Here is an 18,487-nt window from a genome sequence, read left to right on the forward strand (position 1 = left end):
CCTAGGTGAGGATACAAAGACAGGCAGCTATGACTCTCTTTCCTGCGTCCTTTTCATCAAAAACAACTCTCCATATGCTGTCAGGACTGCCATCACCTCCCTTTTCGGCACCCTAATTCCGAGGGAGAAGTTATCAACCATCCAGGGAGTCTTGCCTAATTAAAAGACAAAAGAGCCCTGGCCAGTTTGGCTCAGCGGTTAGAGCGTCGGCCTGCGGTCCGGAGAGACCCGGGTTCGGTTCCTGCTAAGGGCACGTACCTCGGTTGCAGTTTGTCCCCGGCCCTGGTTGGTCGTGTGGGTGGCAGCCACTCGATGTGTCCCTTCACATCGATGTTTCTCTCTCTCTCTCTCCCTTCCTCTCTCTCCCTCCCACTCTATCTGTACAAAAAATGGAAAAATATCCTCGGGTGAGGATAAAAAATAATAATAATAATAAAAGACAAAAGAGACTAAGTCCGTGTTTTTTAAGCGAAGCAGCCCCTAAGCTTGTTTCTTCATCTTAGGAAATAGTAATGATAATAGAAACAGAGTAACAGCCAGCTATGATGAGCTGCCATGGTCCAGGCTCCCTGCTAGGTGCTTGGCAAGCATTGTCTCATTTACTTTGAAATAAAAGCAACAAGCCCTCCAAGGTAGCAGTCATCATCCCTACTTACAGCTTGTCAAACAGGCCATCGAGACTCAGAAAGATAAAATAAGGTCTAGTGGTCAATATCTCACCTGAATATACACAGATGGATCAGGATGCTGCCTCTCTCTGCTCAGCCCTGGCACTGCCCGATCTCTGAACCACCTCTGCCCTCTGCCCATCACAGGCTTGGACGCTCCCAGCCAGATCGAGGTGAAAGACGTCACTGACACCACTGCACTGGTCACCTGGTCCAAGCCCCTGGCCGAGATCGACGGCATCGAGCTCTCCTACGGGATCAAAGACGTGCCAGGCGACCGCACCACCATCGACCTCACCCCCGATGAGAACCAGTACTCCATCGGGAACCTGAAGCCAGACACCGAATACGAGGTGTCCCTCACCTCCCGCAGGGTCGACATGTCTAGCAACCCTGCCAACGGGACCTTCACGACAGGTAACGGGCCTTCCTGAGGTATCAGCACCAGCAAAGGAAGGGTTGCAAGACTTCCACCCCACACTTCACTGGGGTGTCTTCCAGGCTCCTTTGACAACAGGAAAACAGAAAGGGAATTTTCATTCCTTGACATTTTATTTTCAAATAGTGTACTCATTGACTGATTCATTTTTTTTTTCAAAGAAAAAAAGAACCTTCCTAAGCAAAAAAGATAATCCGTATTTGCATGCATGGAAGGTGCTAGTCTGACATACTCAGACAAGCGTTGTAGTGAAAGAAAATTTTTAATAATAAAAATTTCAATAATGGAAAACATGAATGACAAAGATGCCCCCTCGCCTCTCAGCCTGTGGCATCGATTTAGCAGAGTGCCAGTCACTCGCTCATGAATCTTCTCCAGACCTCAGTAAGCACCACGTGAGTCCTCAGAAATGCAGTGATGAGCCCAGCAAACCGGTTCTTACCCTCATAGACCTTATTTGTAAGTTTCTGTGTGGTTGTTGATTTAAGCACAGAATCTGAGGAAAACCGAATGACTCAAGTATCACACACCTTAAGAGCGGGGGAGGGGCCAAGTGTGTAGTCTTTGCTGAGATGTGGGCATCAGCTATTGAGACGGGTGTGGGGGCGAGTCTGTCATTTTCCTCCAGCAGCAGGAACCTTTCCTAGCTCAGCTGGAATAGTCAGACTCCTGCTCTCCTGGTGCCTGGTGCCTGGTGCCCTCGAGACAAACGCCCCCTCCTCCCCACACAGGCCTGGATGCTCCCAGGAGTCTCCGCCGCGTCTCCCAGACGGACAGCAGCATCACCCTGGAGTGGAGGAACGGCAAGGCGGCCATCGACAGCTACCGGATCAAGTACGCACCCATCTCTGGAGGCGACCATGCCGAGGTCGAAGTCCCCAGGAGCCAACAGGCCACAACCAAGACCACGCTCACAGGTGAGCTCCGCAGCCCAGACCCAGCCGGCCCCAAGGACCCCCACTTTGCAACCCTCCGGAGAGAGAAAACGCCGCAGCTCCCGGCAATCCCTCTCACTTGGATGTCATTCTGTAGAACATTCCAGATACTCAAAAATCACAGCCTCCGGGACAGCTCAGGGCCATTTTTATGATCCTCTGAAGGTCTTTCCGATCCAAACATGCATTTCAACCTGCGCGTTCTCTCTCAGGTCTGAGGCCAGGAACTGAGTATGGGATTGGCGTGTCTGCGGTGAAGGGGGACATGGAGAGCATCCCGGCCACCATCAACGCGGCCACAGGTGAGGCGACCCTGGACTCCCCCCCAGCTCGGGCTGGCTCTAACAGACACAGGACTCAGGGGGCAGAAACCCTGCTTTAAAAGAAACAGTAGACACCCCAAGAAAAAAGGGTCGAGCCCAGATGTCTAACTCGAAAGTAACGTGAGCACCCTGCATCTAAATGACGCCAGAGGTGCTCTCCCAGGACAGGAAGGGGGGCAGCGAATTTCTTTTTAGGAAAAATTGGAACCAGACTTTATATAAAATCTATTGACTTTTCAAAGTCTGTAACCAATTTCTTTTTTTTTTAATGTCATTGACTAATCAAAACGCATCTGGGGGGGTTCTCTTAGAATTCACCTAATCTATATTGTATACCTTGGTCATACAAATTATAAGTGGCAGGAACACAGTTTAAGTCAAACTTTGCTCTTACCATTGCGTCCTGGGTGAGGATGGTGAGGGGCTACCTGATCTGAAGCCATTGAGTCATCAAGGTTTTTTCTGGGAAAGTTGTTAAAAAGAAGATGCTTTCCTCTCTCTCCACCAGCCTCCGCCCTTCCCTGCCCTCGGATGAAGGAAAGGGAGGCTGGAGGGCAGAGGGGGCAAGCATCATGCTTCCCTGAGCTTCCTCCCGGTGCAGGAGCCCGTGCTGAGCACTTCTATACCGTTTGATCTCTTTTTTTAAGATAATTGTAGATTCGCATGCTGTTGAAATAATACAGAGAGACTCCTCACCCCCACCCAAGCCCCTGGCCCAGTTTCCACCAGTGGCAACAACTGTTTAATTACAAAACAATATCACAACCAAGAAATGGCCATTGATACAATGTTACATTTATGCAGATGTCACCAGTGTTACATGCACTCCTCGCTGTGTGTGTATTTAGTTCTATGCAGTTCATCATGCGTAGATTTTTGAATCCTTCATTTCAGTCAAGACACAGAATAGTTGCATCCTTGGGATGGCTCTTCCTTTTCTATAATCATGACACCTCCCTCCCTACCTACCCCTAACCCTTGGCAATCACTAGTCTGTTCTTCATCTCTATAATCTTGTCATTTCAAGAATGCTACATAAGAGGGATCATACAGTATGCAGACTTTAGAGATTATAGCATAGTTCTCTTGAGAGCCATCCAAATAGTTTCTTGTATCAATAGTCAGTTCCCTTTGAATGCTTTTAATTGGTATGGGCATACCATTATATCCTTTTTAGTCTTCCAGCGAGGTAATGTACAGTGGCATTTTCAAAAGTGAAAACTGAGACGCAGTTAGGTGAGTCCCCTAAAGCTACCCAGCTGTTCCTCAGGGGGTGGGGCTGCAGCCCAGAGCCCGCTGACGTCCAGTCCCAGAAAGCCTGCCTCACAGCCTGAAGAGCGTTCATCTCTGTGTTCTCCCCCCAGATATGGACGCCCCCAAGGACCTCCGGGTGTCTGAAACTGCGGAGACCACCCTGACCCTGCTCTGGAGGTCACCGTTGGCCAAGTTTGACCATTACCGCCTCAACTACAGCCTTCCCTCAGGCCAGCCAAAGGAGGTGCAGCTTCCCAAAGACACCACCTCCTACGTCCTGAGAGACCTGGAACCTGGGCAGGAGTACGCCATCCTCCTGAGAGCGGAGAAGGGCAGACACAGGAGCAAGGCCGCGCGGGTAAAGGCGTCCACAGGTGAGGTCAGCCCCTGAGCTCCCTGCAGACACTGTTGATTGTGAAGTCTGCACACCCAGCAGCCAGGTGTCTTCACATGAGAACACCAGATGGGAAGTCGTGCTATTTCCTCTACTCATGAAACCTCTCAATGCTACTTTGAAAGAGCGAGCTACTTACTTACCTTTTCCTCTTGTCAACTGATTCAGCAAAGTCCCCTTGCTGGGTGGTCAGTAGTGGTTTTCAACTCTTCTTCCTAGGAGAACTTACAGCATCAGGATTTGTGTTTCTCTGGGGGTTTTTGTTGCTTTTTTTTTAATGTTTGCATTATATAGAGTCTTTCTGTATAATTGTTTCTTGTCCCCCTCCCTGTTCAACCTAACAATTGACTTACCTTTGATCTTCTTTCTTTTCAAGATGACCAGGATGTTGGTATAATTCTTTGGTTATTTCTCATTAAATGTTTCTCTTCCAGGTTTTTGCTTTCCTCTAAGGTTACTGGAAAATTCCACATGGTCCTTGAGCCTTCTTCCAAAATGCCCTTCCCATTTTCTCTTTTCTTGTAGTTATTAAGAGTGAATTTTGCTTTCCCGTGACAGCCGACCTTGACCTCCAGTGTCCCTTCCAGCTCAATTATTCTGCCCTTTGTATCTGCTGCACATTTCCTTGGTGGCTAAAAGGAGAATCAGCTCTTCCTATGTGAAAAATATGTACAGATAATTTGGGCCCCAAAATATAAAAGTTATGTAGATGGGAAATGTTCCTTCTTCAGAGTTTGACAAGTAAGAGTCTTTAGTGTCAATTTAATTAGTATTTATTGAGCACCCACTGAGTGTCTGTGCTGAATTCTGGGGGTTCTACGTCCATTGAGAAGGCATGTGCTCTGAGGAACTCGCTAGTTAGTAAACAGGAGATGCAATACTCCACTTGCTATAATGGGGGGAAAGATTTAAAATGGGGGGAAGCTGCTGGACAGGCACATCGAGGCGAACAGGGCTGTGTTGTGGAATTTGTAAAGAACTAGAAGTCCAGGCTCTTGGTCTTGGTAGGCACAGGGGAAGAAAAAAAGAAACAGGAAAAATGGTTGCTCTTGGGTAGATGTATCATGTGGCTACAAGTCTTAAAATGTCCAAGGGCTGTAGGCTCAAACCTTAGCAGCAAGGGACGCCCAGTTCTGCATCACTGGGTTCTTCAAAGCAGAAGTGTGCAAAGTGCCACTCGTTGTCGGAGGGTTTAGAGAGAAGACGTTGAATTGGCTGCCCTAAAGCATTTTTCCCAGGGAATTCCAGGTCTCTAGCTGTGGAATTGAGTAAGCCTTGTCCTTGATGTGGCATCAAATCAAAAGTGTGCCCAACCTAGCTGCCCATCACACCTGAAAGAAAATCCAAAGACCCTACCACAGGCTGCACAACCCTGCAGAATCTGGCTCTTCCCACCTCTCAGACCTCACTCCCACCCCTGTCCCCTGATCCATTTCACCGTGGTCACCTTGGCCTTCTCACTGCTCCTTACGTATGCCAAGCCTGCTCCTGCCGTAGGGCCTTCACACATGCTGCCTAGGTACCACTTTTCTTAGTTCCCATGGCCTCTTCCTCATTGCATTCAGCTCATGTGCTCTCTCAAAAGACTTATCTGGCCAGCGATATAAAATGGTGCCCCCATCCTGAAGTAGCCCTCTCTGCTGCTCCAGAGTTCCTCGTGACACTTATCTGGCCTGATAATGTCCAGTGGTTGGTTTATTTATCCATGTGCCTCTTACTACCCACCAAAATGTAAGGATTCTGCTTCTACCCTGTGCTGCATCCCCAGCACCTTGAACGCAGTGAGCACAGGCATGTACTTCATGAGCATCTGGGACCTCAGCTGTTCCAGAGGCACTAATTCCACGGGATCCTCTGGTCCCTTCCACCACTGTACTGACAGCCCAGATTCTCTCCCTTAGGGTTACGGGGAAGCAAGGGAAAGTCATTCCCCCGAAAAGTCTGCAGTTAAGTTTAATCTGGATAGAAAGGAAGGAAGGAAAGAAAGAAAGGAGTGAAGGTAGGAGGGAGGGAGAAGAGGGAAGGGGATGTAAAGGGAGAAAGGAAGGATGGAAAAGAGGAAGGAAGGAAGGTAAGGAGGGTGCTCTCCCTGTTAGCACTGAAAATAAGTAGTGTGTGTCAGGCATATCCCTCCCAACCCTCCTGTCTGCATTTGACTCTGATAACCTCAGGGAAACCTACTCAAGGTGGAGGTCATGAATGTGCGTGAGCAGTGCGGGACGTACAGCTAGTGAAGAAGCATCTTTCCATGTTGGTGTGGGGGAGGGGGACATGTCCCCTTTCCCCTCTTAATTCTTCTGGCTGGTTGAATAATTAAAATGATAAAAGACAGATTACCAGGTGGCAATGACCAGATTTAATCATGTATCTACCAGGGTTCCACAAGGATATTCGGCCCAGTTGAGGCCTATACACCATTTTAAGCAAAGAAGCAAAGAGGGACAGTGATTTGGGACTTGAAAGGGGAGACAGTTCCCCTGAAGATGCAGAAGCAGATGTTTGGTAAATGAGTGCTTGCTGGGCCATCTTGAACAACGGGACCTGGCTATGTTCCTCCTCATCTATCATACCTAGTTCATATTGGATTGTAGTTATTTAGGATGATTGCTCCCTTCCTGGAGCTGGTCCTCTAGCGAACATTGTTTTCAGTAGCTAGGGAGAAAGTCAAAGGTTCATCCTGAGTCTTTTATTTCTTAAAATTAACCAGCTTAAAATAATAACTTTCCCAAAGAGGCATATTTTAAGGCGGCAGACTGCTCCCCTTGACCATCCACAAGATGTTGGGAACCTAAAAATTTAAAGTTGGCACAGCTAAAAATTCCTCCGGGCCAGCTGGTCAACCCACCATCAGCACAGAAATGAGATTTCAAAATCCTGATTTCCCAGGCCCACTGACATTGTTCAGAGGGTAGATGCCAGTGTGCCGCTATAAGAAAAAGACAAACAGCCTTTTCATAAAGAAATGCCAAGAACTTGAGTGTGGAACGATACCACGGAAACTGGGCCTCCTGGGGCAGAAGCCCACGGGTGTCCTTTGCTAGTGAAATGTAGAGTCTGCATTTACTCTGGGAAACCTCTTGCTCTCCACGTCGACTGTTGTCTGCTAAATGTTTATTCATGTTATTCTCTCTCTCTCTTTTTATAATGTTTAGTCCTCTTCCTTTCAATTATCTATTGATTTTACTCCTTGCAGTTACTTATACCTGTTACTTATCGGACTAGCATTTGTTTAGTGAAGGGTTGGGTGGGACACCAAGAGCACCCCCTACAGAGACCGTCATTGCTCACTAAGTATAAACCGATGCTCTCTCTTGATCTACCTACCCCCCAAAGACAAAAAATGAAGAATAGACAAAAATGTTGGTGGAAGTACCATTACCATGATTGTTACTACTCACCAAGAGACATAACATTAGGCGAAAGGCACTCTCAACTGTATGAGCAGCGTCGTATGACAGTATCCGTGGCGCATAAAACGCTGATTCAAAGCGAAAAGATGGTTCCCCTCCGGAAGAGGTGTGTTCCACTGTGGATCACCTCTCCTCTCTCCACCCATCTTCATTGCAAAGGCCGGATCGATAATCCATAATCACCCCCTCCCTGCTCAGTGAGGTCACTCTCGTATCTCTTACAACCTGGTACCTGAAATTTCTTTTAAGGGAAAAAGAAAATGTTTTATGTCAGAATGAGAGAGAGAGCTTGGAAGGCGAGCAGGGAAAGACGGTGACTGAGTTCACATAAAGGGAGAAAGCATCGATGTCAGCCTAGTTGCTGACCAGCAGGAGGAGGAAAAGAGGGAAACGGGATAAGAAGGGGGGTTTGTGAGCTGTCAGATCCGTTTCCCTAACCTCATCGTTTTGCTTAGGCTGGGCCTGTCCCACAGCTCTTTATGCAAGAGGCCTGCCGGACTACTTGACAGGGGCGCGCTCCTGAGTGCGGTTGAACTCAATCCCAAGGTCAAAGAGACAACTGACAAGGTCAAGGAGCCCTGCATCCGGCCTCACAAGGGCCTGTGGCTTTAAGGAGGGTTGACTTCCCCTTCCTTTCGGCCAAACTAGGTACATCACCTTGAGTTCGGGGTCCTCTTACTCAGGGAGGCCGTGTTTGTGTGGTTAGAACTGCTACGAGGCTTTGGGTGTGCACTTCGGGACACGAATTTGGGCTAAATGAGGAGTTCATAGAATGTAGCTCAAGATCAGGTGTCCTAAACATTTTCTGAAAGGGGCCAGACAGTGACGTATTTCAGGCCTACGGTTTCCATCACAACTACTCAGTGAGGCCTTGGGGCACCGAAGCCACCATCAGCGGCACAGAAATGAATAAGCGTGGCTGTGTGCCCACGCGACTTTACTGCGTCTGTTTTCATACATCAGGAAGTGTTCTTCTCGTTTGGCTGGTTCTCCCCAACTGTTTAGGAATATAAAGACTGTCGGTAGCTTGCTCATTTCCAAAACAGGCAGCAGACCAGATTCGACCCTCAGGTCGCAGTCTGCAGACCCCTGTTCTAGATCCAACAAGAGCAGAGATGAGTGTAGCTCTGCCAGCATGAAACGAGAAAGCACGTTCTCCAGAACATGCCAAAGTCTGAACTGAGTAGATTCTTTTTTTTTTTTTTCTTTATTGATTTTAGAGAGAGAGAAGAAGGGACGGGGGGGAGAGATAGAAACATCAATGGGCAAGAACATCGATTGGCCACCTCCTGCACATCCCCCACTAGGGATTTGGCCCACAACCTGGGCATGTGCCCTGACCAGGAATCGAACCAGCGACCTCTTGGTGCAGGGGTTGCTGCTCAACCACTGAGTCACACTGGTGGGGCTGAATGAAGTAGATTCTCGAAAAGAAACATTTTCCTCTGAAAGGGTATCTTCCATCCAATTGCAACTAAGACGTCTGAGTTTAGAAGCCTGCTTTAAATGGGCACACAGAGCTCACCTGAAATTAGCAACCAGTGTAAGATGTAAATGGAGAAAGAAAAAAACCAAAAAACACATTCTTTTGAATGAACTCAAAGCAGTTCTTACTCTGTTGTTCACAGGATCCATTTCCAGAGAAAGTCCTTCCTTCCCAGGTCAGGCAGAGTCCGTGTGAGTCAGGCCTGGGCATACTGTCACCTGGATGGCATGTTCCGACGGGGGTGTTTCCACTGTACTTGTGTTCATGGCGAAGGCCCACCCCATTCCCATGCCCTCTCTTGGGGCCTCAGTCTTTCTTTCTATCCAGTAAGGGACCGGTTTGCAAAGACTCACCGCCTTGCTCAGTTCAGCCGTACTTGTACTGTGTTCCTTTATCTCTCATCTTCATGTGAACCCATTAGAGTCTCAGAAACTGACAAAAGATCCCCCACAAAGAGATGATAATGTAGAGGGGATAAAGGAAACCTGAAAAGGAAGGACGTCTAAGAGGGGCCAATTTTGTCAAAATACAGGAGGCTGGACAACTCAGACTACGAATCTGAGGAATGGCCAAAGGCTGCTCCTTCTGACCTCATCCTTGTGATGAGAGACACTTTGCACAGGGGACACCGAAGCCCAGAGCAATGTCACATGGGCGACTAGGGTTTCTAAATGCACAGGTCAGTGGGAATACATCACTTCCGAAACACAAACCCACTTACGCAACAAGGCAAAATAAGCATGACATTGATTTTTCTGTCGGTGTTTCTATGGCAACAGCACCGCGCAGAGATGCGGTTGCGACATGCAGCACTTGGGTCTCCACGGGCTTCTGGTGTTGGTGGCCAGGTTGCCATTTCTGGGTTCCCAGAAGGAATGGTTTAACTGACCCCATCTCTGTCATTACTCAGACAACACCCCTGAACTGGAAAACCTCACCGTGACCGAGGTTGGCTGGAATGGCCTCAAACTCAACTGGACCGCAGCTGACCAGGCCTATGAGCACTTTGTCATTCAGGTGCAGGAGGCCAACAAGGTGGAGACAGCTCAGAACCTCACGGTGCCCGGCAGCCTGCGGGCTGTGGACATCCCGGGCCTCAAGGCCGCCACCCCTTATAGAGTTACCATCTACGGGGTGATCCGGGGCCTCAGAACACCCGTGCTCTCCACTGAGGCCTCCACAGGTACCTCTTCCCTTTCTGTCTATAGCTTCTGCTTCTCCCAACAGGAAACTGCCGAGGATAATCAGACACAACTTGCTTTTCAATGGACTTGTTCTGCCCACGTGGTGGTGCTGTGGTGTCTGAGAATGGGGGGCCATGAGGCTGCACGACCCCAGGGGCTGCTTTCACACTGCCCCGGTGTGGTGTGGGCAACACCCTTCGGAGTTCTGCGGAGCCCAGCCTGGGGGCTACACACAGCCCCCCTGGCAGGGACCCTGAGCTTCACAAGTGGGCTGCCTCCTGGTAAGGGAAGATAAGGCTTTTTATTTAAAAGGATGAAACTAATGTCCTTGTCTACTGGAGGGAGGCAATTCTTAATGAAATAAGATAACAAATATTTTCCGACACCTCGCCCCTTCCCTCTGTTTCACAAATTTAGGAAAGTGCATGATGCGCATTTGTCTAAAGAAAGCCTCATTTTTTTAAAGTCACATACTGCCTATTCTTGTGTTCAAGAGCCCCCGGATCTGCTGTGATTTGATTATTAAACTGGTTCTTTGTCCTTCTCCAGGGGAAATTCCCAGTTTGGGAGAGGTCACCGTGTCCAAGGTGGGCTGGAACACCCTCAAGCTCAACTGGACGGCTCCGGAAGGAGTCTATGAGCAGTTTTTCATTCAGGTGCATGAGACGGGCACAGTAGAGCCAGCTCAGAACCTCACAGTCCCGGGAGGACTGCGGTCCGTGGACCTGCCAGGGCTCAAAGCAGCCACTCATTATAGCATCACCATCCGCGGGGTCACTCAGGACTTCAGCACAACCCCTCTCTTTGTTGAAATCTTGACAGGTATTCTAAACTGATTCATTCATTTACTTCCTCCCATTGTCTCTGCCCAGAAGGAATCAAAGTTCCCCACCCCCACCCCTGTGTCAACTGGGCTCAGCACCCCCACCTTAGGGTAAACCTGCAAAATCACCGGGCTTTGTCCAAATGTCATATCCCTTATATGGCCAAGCCCCAGTCACAGCATAGGGGCCAGTTCCATGGAAAATTCCACCTACTCTTCCTTTACAAAAGGGAGAGATGACTTTCCTTTCAAAGCAAGTTTCACTTGTAACATTTAAGAAGCTGGAAAGCACAGTTCGCCAGAGGGAGAAAAATCGGTCTGAGCTCACTTGAAGAACACAGCAAAGGACTCCCCAAAGCCCCATTTGTATGTCAAAAATAGAAGTCGTGAACAGTTCCTAGAACTGTCTTTCATTCCCAAAGGCTGAATAGGAAAACCCTGGCTTTGGTGCCAACTATTAGAGTGAGCTCCACAGCCGCCGTAAATAAATTATGCATCTGTAATCAGCACTCCCAGGACAGCTCACCCCACCCTCGCCAAAATGCCATCTTACCTGAATTCCAATGTGCAGCCGCCTTTCTTTAGTAACTCGGAGACTCTGTGTCCTTATGCAGAGGAGGTTCCTGATCTGGGAAACCTCACGGTGACCAAAGTTAGCTGGGATGGGCTCAGGCTGCCCTGGACCACCCCAGACGGGATCTGTGAGCAGTTGGCCAAAGACGTCCACGGTCTCAGCGTTCCTGGTAGCCTGTGCTCCATGGATATCCCAGGCCTCAGGGCTGATACCCCGTACACCGTTACCCCACAGGGCGAGGTCAGCGGCCGCAGCCCTCCACCCCTTGCTGCGGAGGTCATCAGCCCGGGCACGTGATTGAGCCAGGCTGTGGAACAGAGGAGATTCCCCGTGTGGCAGGAGCCCGTCTTCTGAGTGCTGTCGAGGGGCGGAGCAAACACAGGCTGTAACTCAGGGAGGTCTAGGTTGGAACTCCACCTAACTGGCCGAATATTCTAGGGGGTATCATTTTATATCTCTGAGCCCTCTTTCCTCACCTTTAAATCTGCAATAACACCCCTGCCTCTGAACGCGATCGGGAGCAGTAAACGAGATCATAAAAGTGCTCAGCAAAGTTCTGTAACAAATATTGGACAGCGAAGAGCTAAATATATCAGATAGCAACATATCATGATAAAAACAGCATCAATGAGTGGTAGGGTGGTGGCACAATAGTACGGTCAGAACTTTCTAGAGAAATCTTATTGCTAGTGGCCTCAGAGTCACTGCCAGAGCCTGTGGTCAGACCTCTACAGGATCACCTTTGAAATGATCTGGTCATCTTCTAAAATGATCCAGGCTCTCTCTTCTTAACAGACACTCAAGGCAGGGACATCCCCCAAAGAGGACAGCCACACTTGATGTCAAGGTTTTTCATTCCATTTGGGGAGGAAAAACAATTCATCTCAAGGTGTCCCCTGAAAATATGCTGATCCACCTGTTCTAGGAAATGTCATACTGTCCATGAGGCTTCTAGAAACAGCTTTCAAAGCAGCTGTGGGAAAATGGGTCAGATATCTGATAGTAAGGTTTTTAGGCGGAGCCGGAAGCCCGTGATAGCGTCTACAGGTTCTGTTTTGATAACACTGTCCAAATAATCTAATTCACAAAATTGCTTTTCTTGCTCGTATATAACAAATAAATTGGGTCCTTGCTAGAAACGATACACACAATTCCAAAACTAAGAAAGGCCACTGTCCTAAGTTGGCCAGGTTGTCATTGTCCTGGTTTCCTGGAGTAGCTTCAAACCCAAGAGGAAAAGGGGCCTTTGAGACGCACGTAATCTGGGTGCAGGGTGCTAGCAGTCCACACCCGTCATCTGTTAACTTCTGGTTTTAGCAGCAGAGCTCCTTGGCACGTGAAATCTTAAGAGATCAACCAGCAGCCGATCTTGGCGAGCTGGGGAGGCGGAGCAGGCTGCCGAGAGCAGGCTCCCATGGCCCCAGCTCTTCCAAAAACACATCAGGTCCATGTGGAGCACAGTTTGAAACGGCCCCTCTAAATGGCAGAGCGTGCTCAGACTCTCACCGTAAAATTCCCACAGTTATTTTCGCATCTGACTTGGAATCCGTGGCCACTTCTGGCTACTAAAGAGGGGCTGAGCGATTTCATTTAACCCTGAGAAGCAGGTGTTTTTTGTTTGTTTGATGGATTGATCGATTTTTACATTTGAATCTAAACCTTCTAAATCAGCCACAATAACGACGTTAAATTCCCTTCCTCTGTTAGAGAAAAATAAATGGTGGGCCCTGCTTCGCACCGTTTGCCAAGCAATAAACACCCTCAATGAAAAGGGAGCCCTCACTTCACCCCAAGGGCAGGCGTTCTTCAGTCAGACACAGTCCTTGCGAGGACGGGGAGAGGACAAGAACCAGACCAGGACTCCCGAACAGAACCTTTGATCCCTGAGAGCTGGGAAAACTCCAGAGATAAAACTTCAGAGTTGCTCATCCCTGAGGCTTTACAAACCCAGTCAGATAGCAGGTGGCCAGCAATAAGATGACCTCTCCAAGGTCAGGTAATGCAATAGAGCAGGGAACTCGCTCCCATATGACCAAGAATTTCCAAGGGAATACATTGTTACCAAACTGTTGGTCTGAGTGCATCAAAGCCCAATAAGATGCAAATGGGAGTTTGCAGCAAAGAAAGTAAAGGTTTATTTAAGGAAATGCAACCCAGACCAGAGACACGGGTGAGCTAATGCTCTAAAATCTGGCTCCCTGACGGCTTCTAGAAGACAGGATTATATAGGGAAAAAATCATTCATCATGTCAACTAAGGCAGTTAGGGTCGTGAGTTCTACTGACTGATTGGGGCCAGGGTAGGAGGTGGTTTTGATCATTGCATCTGGTGCTGACATCAGCCATGGTGTCGTTCAGTCTGATTTTGAAAGGATATGGTCAGTAGAGTCTGTTCTACCTGCATCAATCTGGGGCTGAAACATAACTGAGGTCAAGATGTTATCTTTAGACAAAAACTCTGTTCTCTTGGTCAGCAAACCTGAGGCTTTGCTCTTTAAGGTAGTTTGATGCTGACCAGAACCTACTGGTCCTGGGGGCTTAGTGAGAAGGGAGTGGAGGGCAACATGTGTGAAAGTGAAAAGGTGTAGTCGAAAGGGGGCAAATGAGTCATGGGGCTGCTGACAGGGCAAAACTGGCTTGAATAAAAGAAAAAGTATTTGTTAGACGACCACTTACCAGGCACTCACTGCGTGTCAGGTAGGGTACTCAGAGGTTTCTAAATAGTATTATTCAATCCCCATCATCCAATAAATAGCACTGTCAGCTCCTTTCAAAGGTGAGGAGGGTGAGGCCCAGAGATGAGTTGGGTGACATTCCAAGGTCACCCAGCTAGCAAACATCAGTGTCAGAATTCTAACCAAGGCCCGGCTGCGTCCAAAGGCTGCACCATGAACCATCCCTACTTTCCTTATCCTGACCCACAACCCCACCTTTTCCAATCGTCTTTTACGTTCTGCCTGCGTGTTCTCCGAGATCCCCTGGTGGGCTGTGCAGTGGTCCGGGCGGCACTGCCATCTCAGGGATGAACAATGCAGATGTTTCCCTTTCTGACCGTTTTCAGCTCTTGAACAAAGCTGAAAATCTGTGGCCAGGGTACCACAGTACCAATTGGAAATGCCCAGAGACCAAGAATGACCACACACACACACACACACACGCACGCACACAAAATTGTCTAACCCCTTTCTTTCTTCCCTGAGCTTTAGGACATTCGGTTTTCTCATTTTGGTTTACAGAACTGACACATACCTCTCTGTCCTTCTTCAGAGGAATTTCCCCAGCTGGGAGACTTAGCCGTGACCGAGGTTCGCTGGGATGGCCTCAAACTCAACTGGACCGCAGCTGACCAGTCCTATGAGCACTTTGTCATTCAGGTGCAGGAGGCCAATAAGGTGGAGACAGCTCAGAACCTCACGGTGCCGGGCAGCCTGAGGGCTGTGGACATCCCGGGCCTCAAGGCCGCCACCCCTTATAGAGTTACCATCTACGGGGTGATCGGGGGCCTTAGAACACCCGTGCTCTCCACTGAGGCCTCCACAGGTACCTTCCTCTCTGTTGTCTCCCCAGGTTCCCTGCCTTCTCTCCAGGGAGTCAGCTGCCCTCCACTCTAAATCCTTTCCATGTGCCCCGTAGCTGCTGGCTGTGCATGGTCAGAGACCTCCCTGCGGGCTGTGCCTTCGCCATCCTGAGAATAAACAATATAGATGTTGCCTTTTCTGACCTTCAGCTCCCAGGCTCTCCCAGACTTTATCTGTCTAATTCTACAACTACATCTCTCGTGTCTATTGAATGATGGCTTTCTGTTTCAGAAAACAGACTGAAAGTTTTAATTCTCTTTTCCAGTGCTTGGATATCACTAAAAACTGGCCCTTCCCATGTGTGAGTTCTGAGGGAACACAGGTTATTTATTTTAGAGAGTCTTTTTCTTGGTTGGAAATAGTGTTTTCCTATCCCAAACCCATCAAGTGTATGGGCACTGTCATTCTTGCATTAAAAAAAAAAAAAAATGTTTTAATTTAAATTTAAATGTTTCTTTAAATACAGTGAGTATAATAAGAGAACTGAATTATCCTCCTCTGGGGAATTCGCTCGGATACTGAGTCATTGTTAGAACACTGAATTAGCAAATAGCTAGACCAAAACACCAAAAAGAAAGAAAATCACACAATTATTGCTGGAGACAATACCACTCCCCCCCCCCCCCCAAAAAAAAGCCATTCATGAGCAGAATGCACCCAGCAGCACTTGAAGCAAGGATGTCCCAGGCTATGAATGTCAGAGAATTGATGCCTTTTAGCTCTTTTAATCCAGAGTTGCCCCCTGGAGTGTTGGCCTTTTGATGGCACACTCCCAGCCTAGACCCAGGCCGTGCCTCATGGTTGGCTCATCACTCTGCTGAGCGGCAAGGCGTTCAGTGCTTCTCCAGGAGCCTGTCTTCATTGTTCATCTTCCACGGGCCACTGTCACCTCGAAGCACACAGAGGCTGTGTTGTCTGGTTTTGCATATGCCTGCCCCATGTTTAGATAATTATTGCAACCAAACTTTCATGCAAACCTCTATGTCCTGGTTGGTTCTACCAAAAACATAGCTCCCCATTGCAGCCTCCGTCATTTTAGTAAGTCACTGAGATAAACGTACAGCACAGGCAACTGCCGCATGAACAGGCCCCTGAAATGCCTAAAAATTGCCGCAGAGGCTGCCCTGGATGGACCTGGGGTTCATGTCATCTCACATCCACAGACCATCCCTCCTCAGAAAGCAGAGAAACCACCCTCCACTCCTGATCTTTCCTGCAGATCTTGTGGTTTGGGTGTTCTCAGTACTTCTATGGGTTTTGGGTGTTTTTTTTCTTTTTAGTGATAGCAACATTCTTGCTTTAGACGAGTCAGTATGAGGGGAGGAAGGGCCCTAATTCCATCCGATCTGAGCTTCACCAAACCGTTAGGATGGGAAGGCCTTCTCCTTCCTTGCCAAAGAGACAGTATTAGTCTTTCAAACCCTGGTCCTGCCTGCCCTCTGCATATATTATCCCTGCTGCTCAGAAAAGCTCGGGCAGGACCGTCTCCAAGACAAAATGTTGTTTCTTGGCGGAACAGGGCTGCCTAACTGCCTCGCCTTGGCTCAGGTCTCCTGGTTGGCGACGCAATGCTAGCCTTCTTGGCCCACATAGAAAGCAGTTAAGAGAGGACAAGCTATTTTAACAGCTGGGTCTTGTCAGAAGGATAAAGAAAATACCAAAAATGATGCCAACAAGTTGCCAATGTTCTTCAAGTCACAAAATCAGAACCCTCCAGGTACCATCTTGGTCATGGCATCAGCATCTGTTAGTCTTCATTTGAATTGATGGGAGCTTCCTCAAAGCCAAGGATGTCTGCAGGAGAGAGCCAAGTAATCTTGGTCCCCTGGGTGCAGTTCAGGAGAAGGGAGGCTGCTGGTGCTCACATCTTTTGACTGATGGCCAGCATCTCTGAGGCGGGGCTCCCCAGAGCATCTGGGCGTAGACACAGCAGGTCTGGCCTCCATCATTCAGTATGTTTCTCACACCCCAGATCTCAGCTAGCCTGACCGTGTGTGACGGCCCCAGAGCAGGGAAGTCTAATTGCCTAACCTTCCTTTTTGTATTTTTCTCTTAACAAATCCCCTTTCCTCCCTCGTTGGCACTGACTGGTAACACGGCTTCATTTCACCATAACCCTCAGGTAGCAGCTCTTTTTATCCGGTTATGGTGCTATTAACAACCTCAACCTCACAACACAAGCCAAATGATTAACCCAAATTTATTTGTTTCTCCTCTCCTACCCACCCCCCTTTTTTTCAGCCGGAGAACCTGAAATTGGAAACTTAAGTGTTTCCGACATAACGCCTGAGAGCTTCAATCTCTCCTGGACAGCTACCGATGGAGCCTTCAAGACCTTTACCATTGAAATTATTGATTCTAATAGGTTGCTGGAGACGAAGCAACACACGATCTCTGGTGCTGAGCGGACTGCCCACATCTCAGGGCTACGCCCCAGTAATGAATTTATTGTCTACCTCTCTGGACTTGCTCCCAGCACCCGGACCAAAACCATCAATGTCACAGCCACCACAGGTACACGTGCTCCCACCTCTAACGCCCTCTCTCTCCAGGGTCTTCCTTGCAGGTGAAGCCACTCGTTCTTGCCCATGGACCCCCATGCCACGGAGCAGCGACTCCTCGGCAGTGCCAGGCCGGAGCACGAGTCAACGTAACTCTCTTCCAACAGTGACCCAAGTGCTGGATTTTCATGAAGCCCCTTGCCTGACTTATCACTGACCAGGACATTTGCAGGATAAAATGTAGTTTGGTTCAGATTGCCATAGAGAATCTGGGAAAAAAGCATTCTTCCTTCCGGTAACAACCACAAAAAGCCACAATGACCATTGTCCCTGAGTTAGAAGGACAGCTACGTCAATCAGAGAGGTTTCAGAAACCGTAGTTTTGGTTATCTGGTCTTTGTCTTTGACCTCCTAACACCCACATCGTCTGATGAGTTCATGAGATTGTGTTGGTGCTGTTTATTTTTTTAATTGGGAAAGCGATGAGAATAAGTAGACTCCTCATCAGATGAGCACAGAAGGAAATCATGCCATCCAGAACACCCCTCGTCCAATGCCACCTCCAAGAGAAAAGACCAAAACATGCTCTCTTGCCCCCAGAACAGAGAATGATAAATGGTAAACACAGAAGTAAAATAGTTGCATTGAAACAAGGAGTTTGGTTAGCAGAAGAGGCCATGTTTCTTACTTTAAATCTGTACCCATGACATACATACGATGGCCGATGTTCTGTGGCAGACGGCAGGAGAGAATATTCTATATGAACTTAGAAAGGAGAGCCTTGTCCATTCAAAACAGCATGCTTGGCACAATTGGGACAATGCCTTCTCTTGACAGGTAAAGTGAGACATCACACACTGAAAATAAAGAGTTGTGTGTGGACTAAACACAGGAGAATTTCTTCCTGTAGTTCACAGTC

The 18,487-nt window shown here is 48.4% G+C and overlaps 1 protein-coding gene across 1 annotated transcript in view; it reads left to right on the plus strand.

Annotated features, from left to right (window-relative positions):
• The window catches only part of TNC (tenascin C), a 58,697-nt gene that overhangs the window by 11,609 nt on the left and 28,601 nt on the right, over window positions 1-18,487 (plus strand). Inside the window, exons 6-14 of the mRNA XM_036261518.1 lie at window positions 816-1,085; window positions 1,839-2,024; window positions 2,255-2,344; window positions 3,730-3,993; window positions 9,820-10,092; window positions 10,643-10,915; window positions 11,531-11,773; window positions 14,754-15,029; window positions 17,309-17,581. Coding sequence (XP_036117411.1) covers window positions 816-1,085; window positions 1,839-2,024; window positions 2,255-2,344; window positions 3,730-3,993; window positions 9,820-10,092; window positions 10,643-10,915; window positions 11,531-11,773; window positions 14,754-15,029; window positions 17,309-17,581 — 2,148 coding nt within the window. The remainder of the gene's footprint in view (window positions 1-815; window positions 1,086-1,838; window positions 2,025-2,254; window positions 2,345-3,729; window positions 3,994-9,819; window positions 10,093-10,642; window positions 10,916-11,530; window positions 11,774-14,753; window positions 15,030-17,308; window positions 17,582-18,487) is intronic.

The sequence above is a fragment of the Molossus molossus genome, unplaced genomic scaffold (assembly GCF_014108415.1).
Source record: "Molossus molossus isolate mMolMol1 unplaced genomic scaffold, mMolMol1.p scaffold_m16_p_14, whole genome shotgun sequence".
Lineage (NCBI taxonomy): Eukaryota > Metazoa > Chordata > Mammalia > Chiroptera > Molossidae > Molossus > Molossus molossus.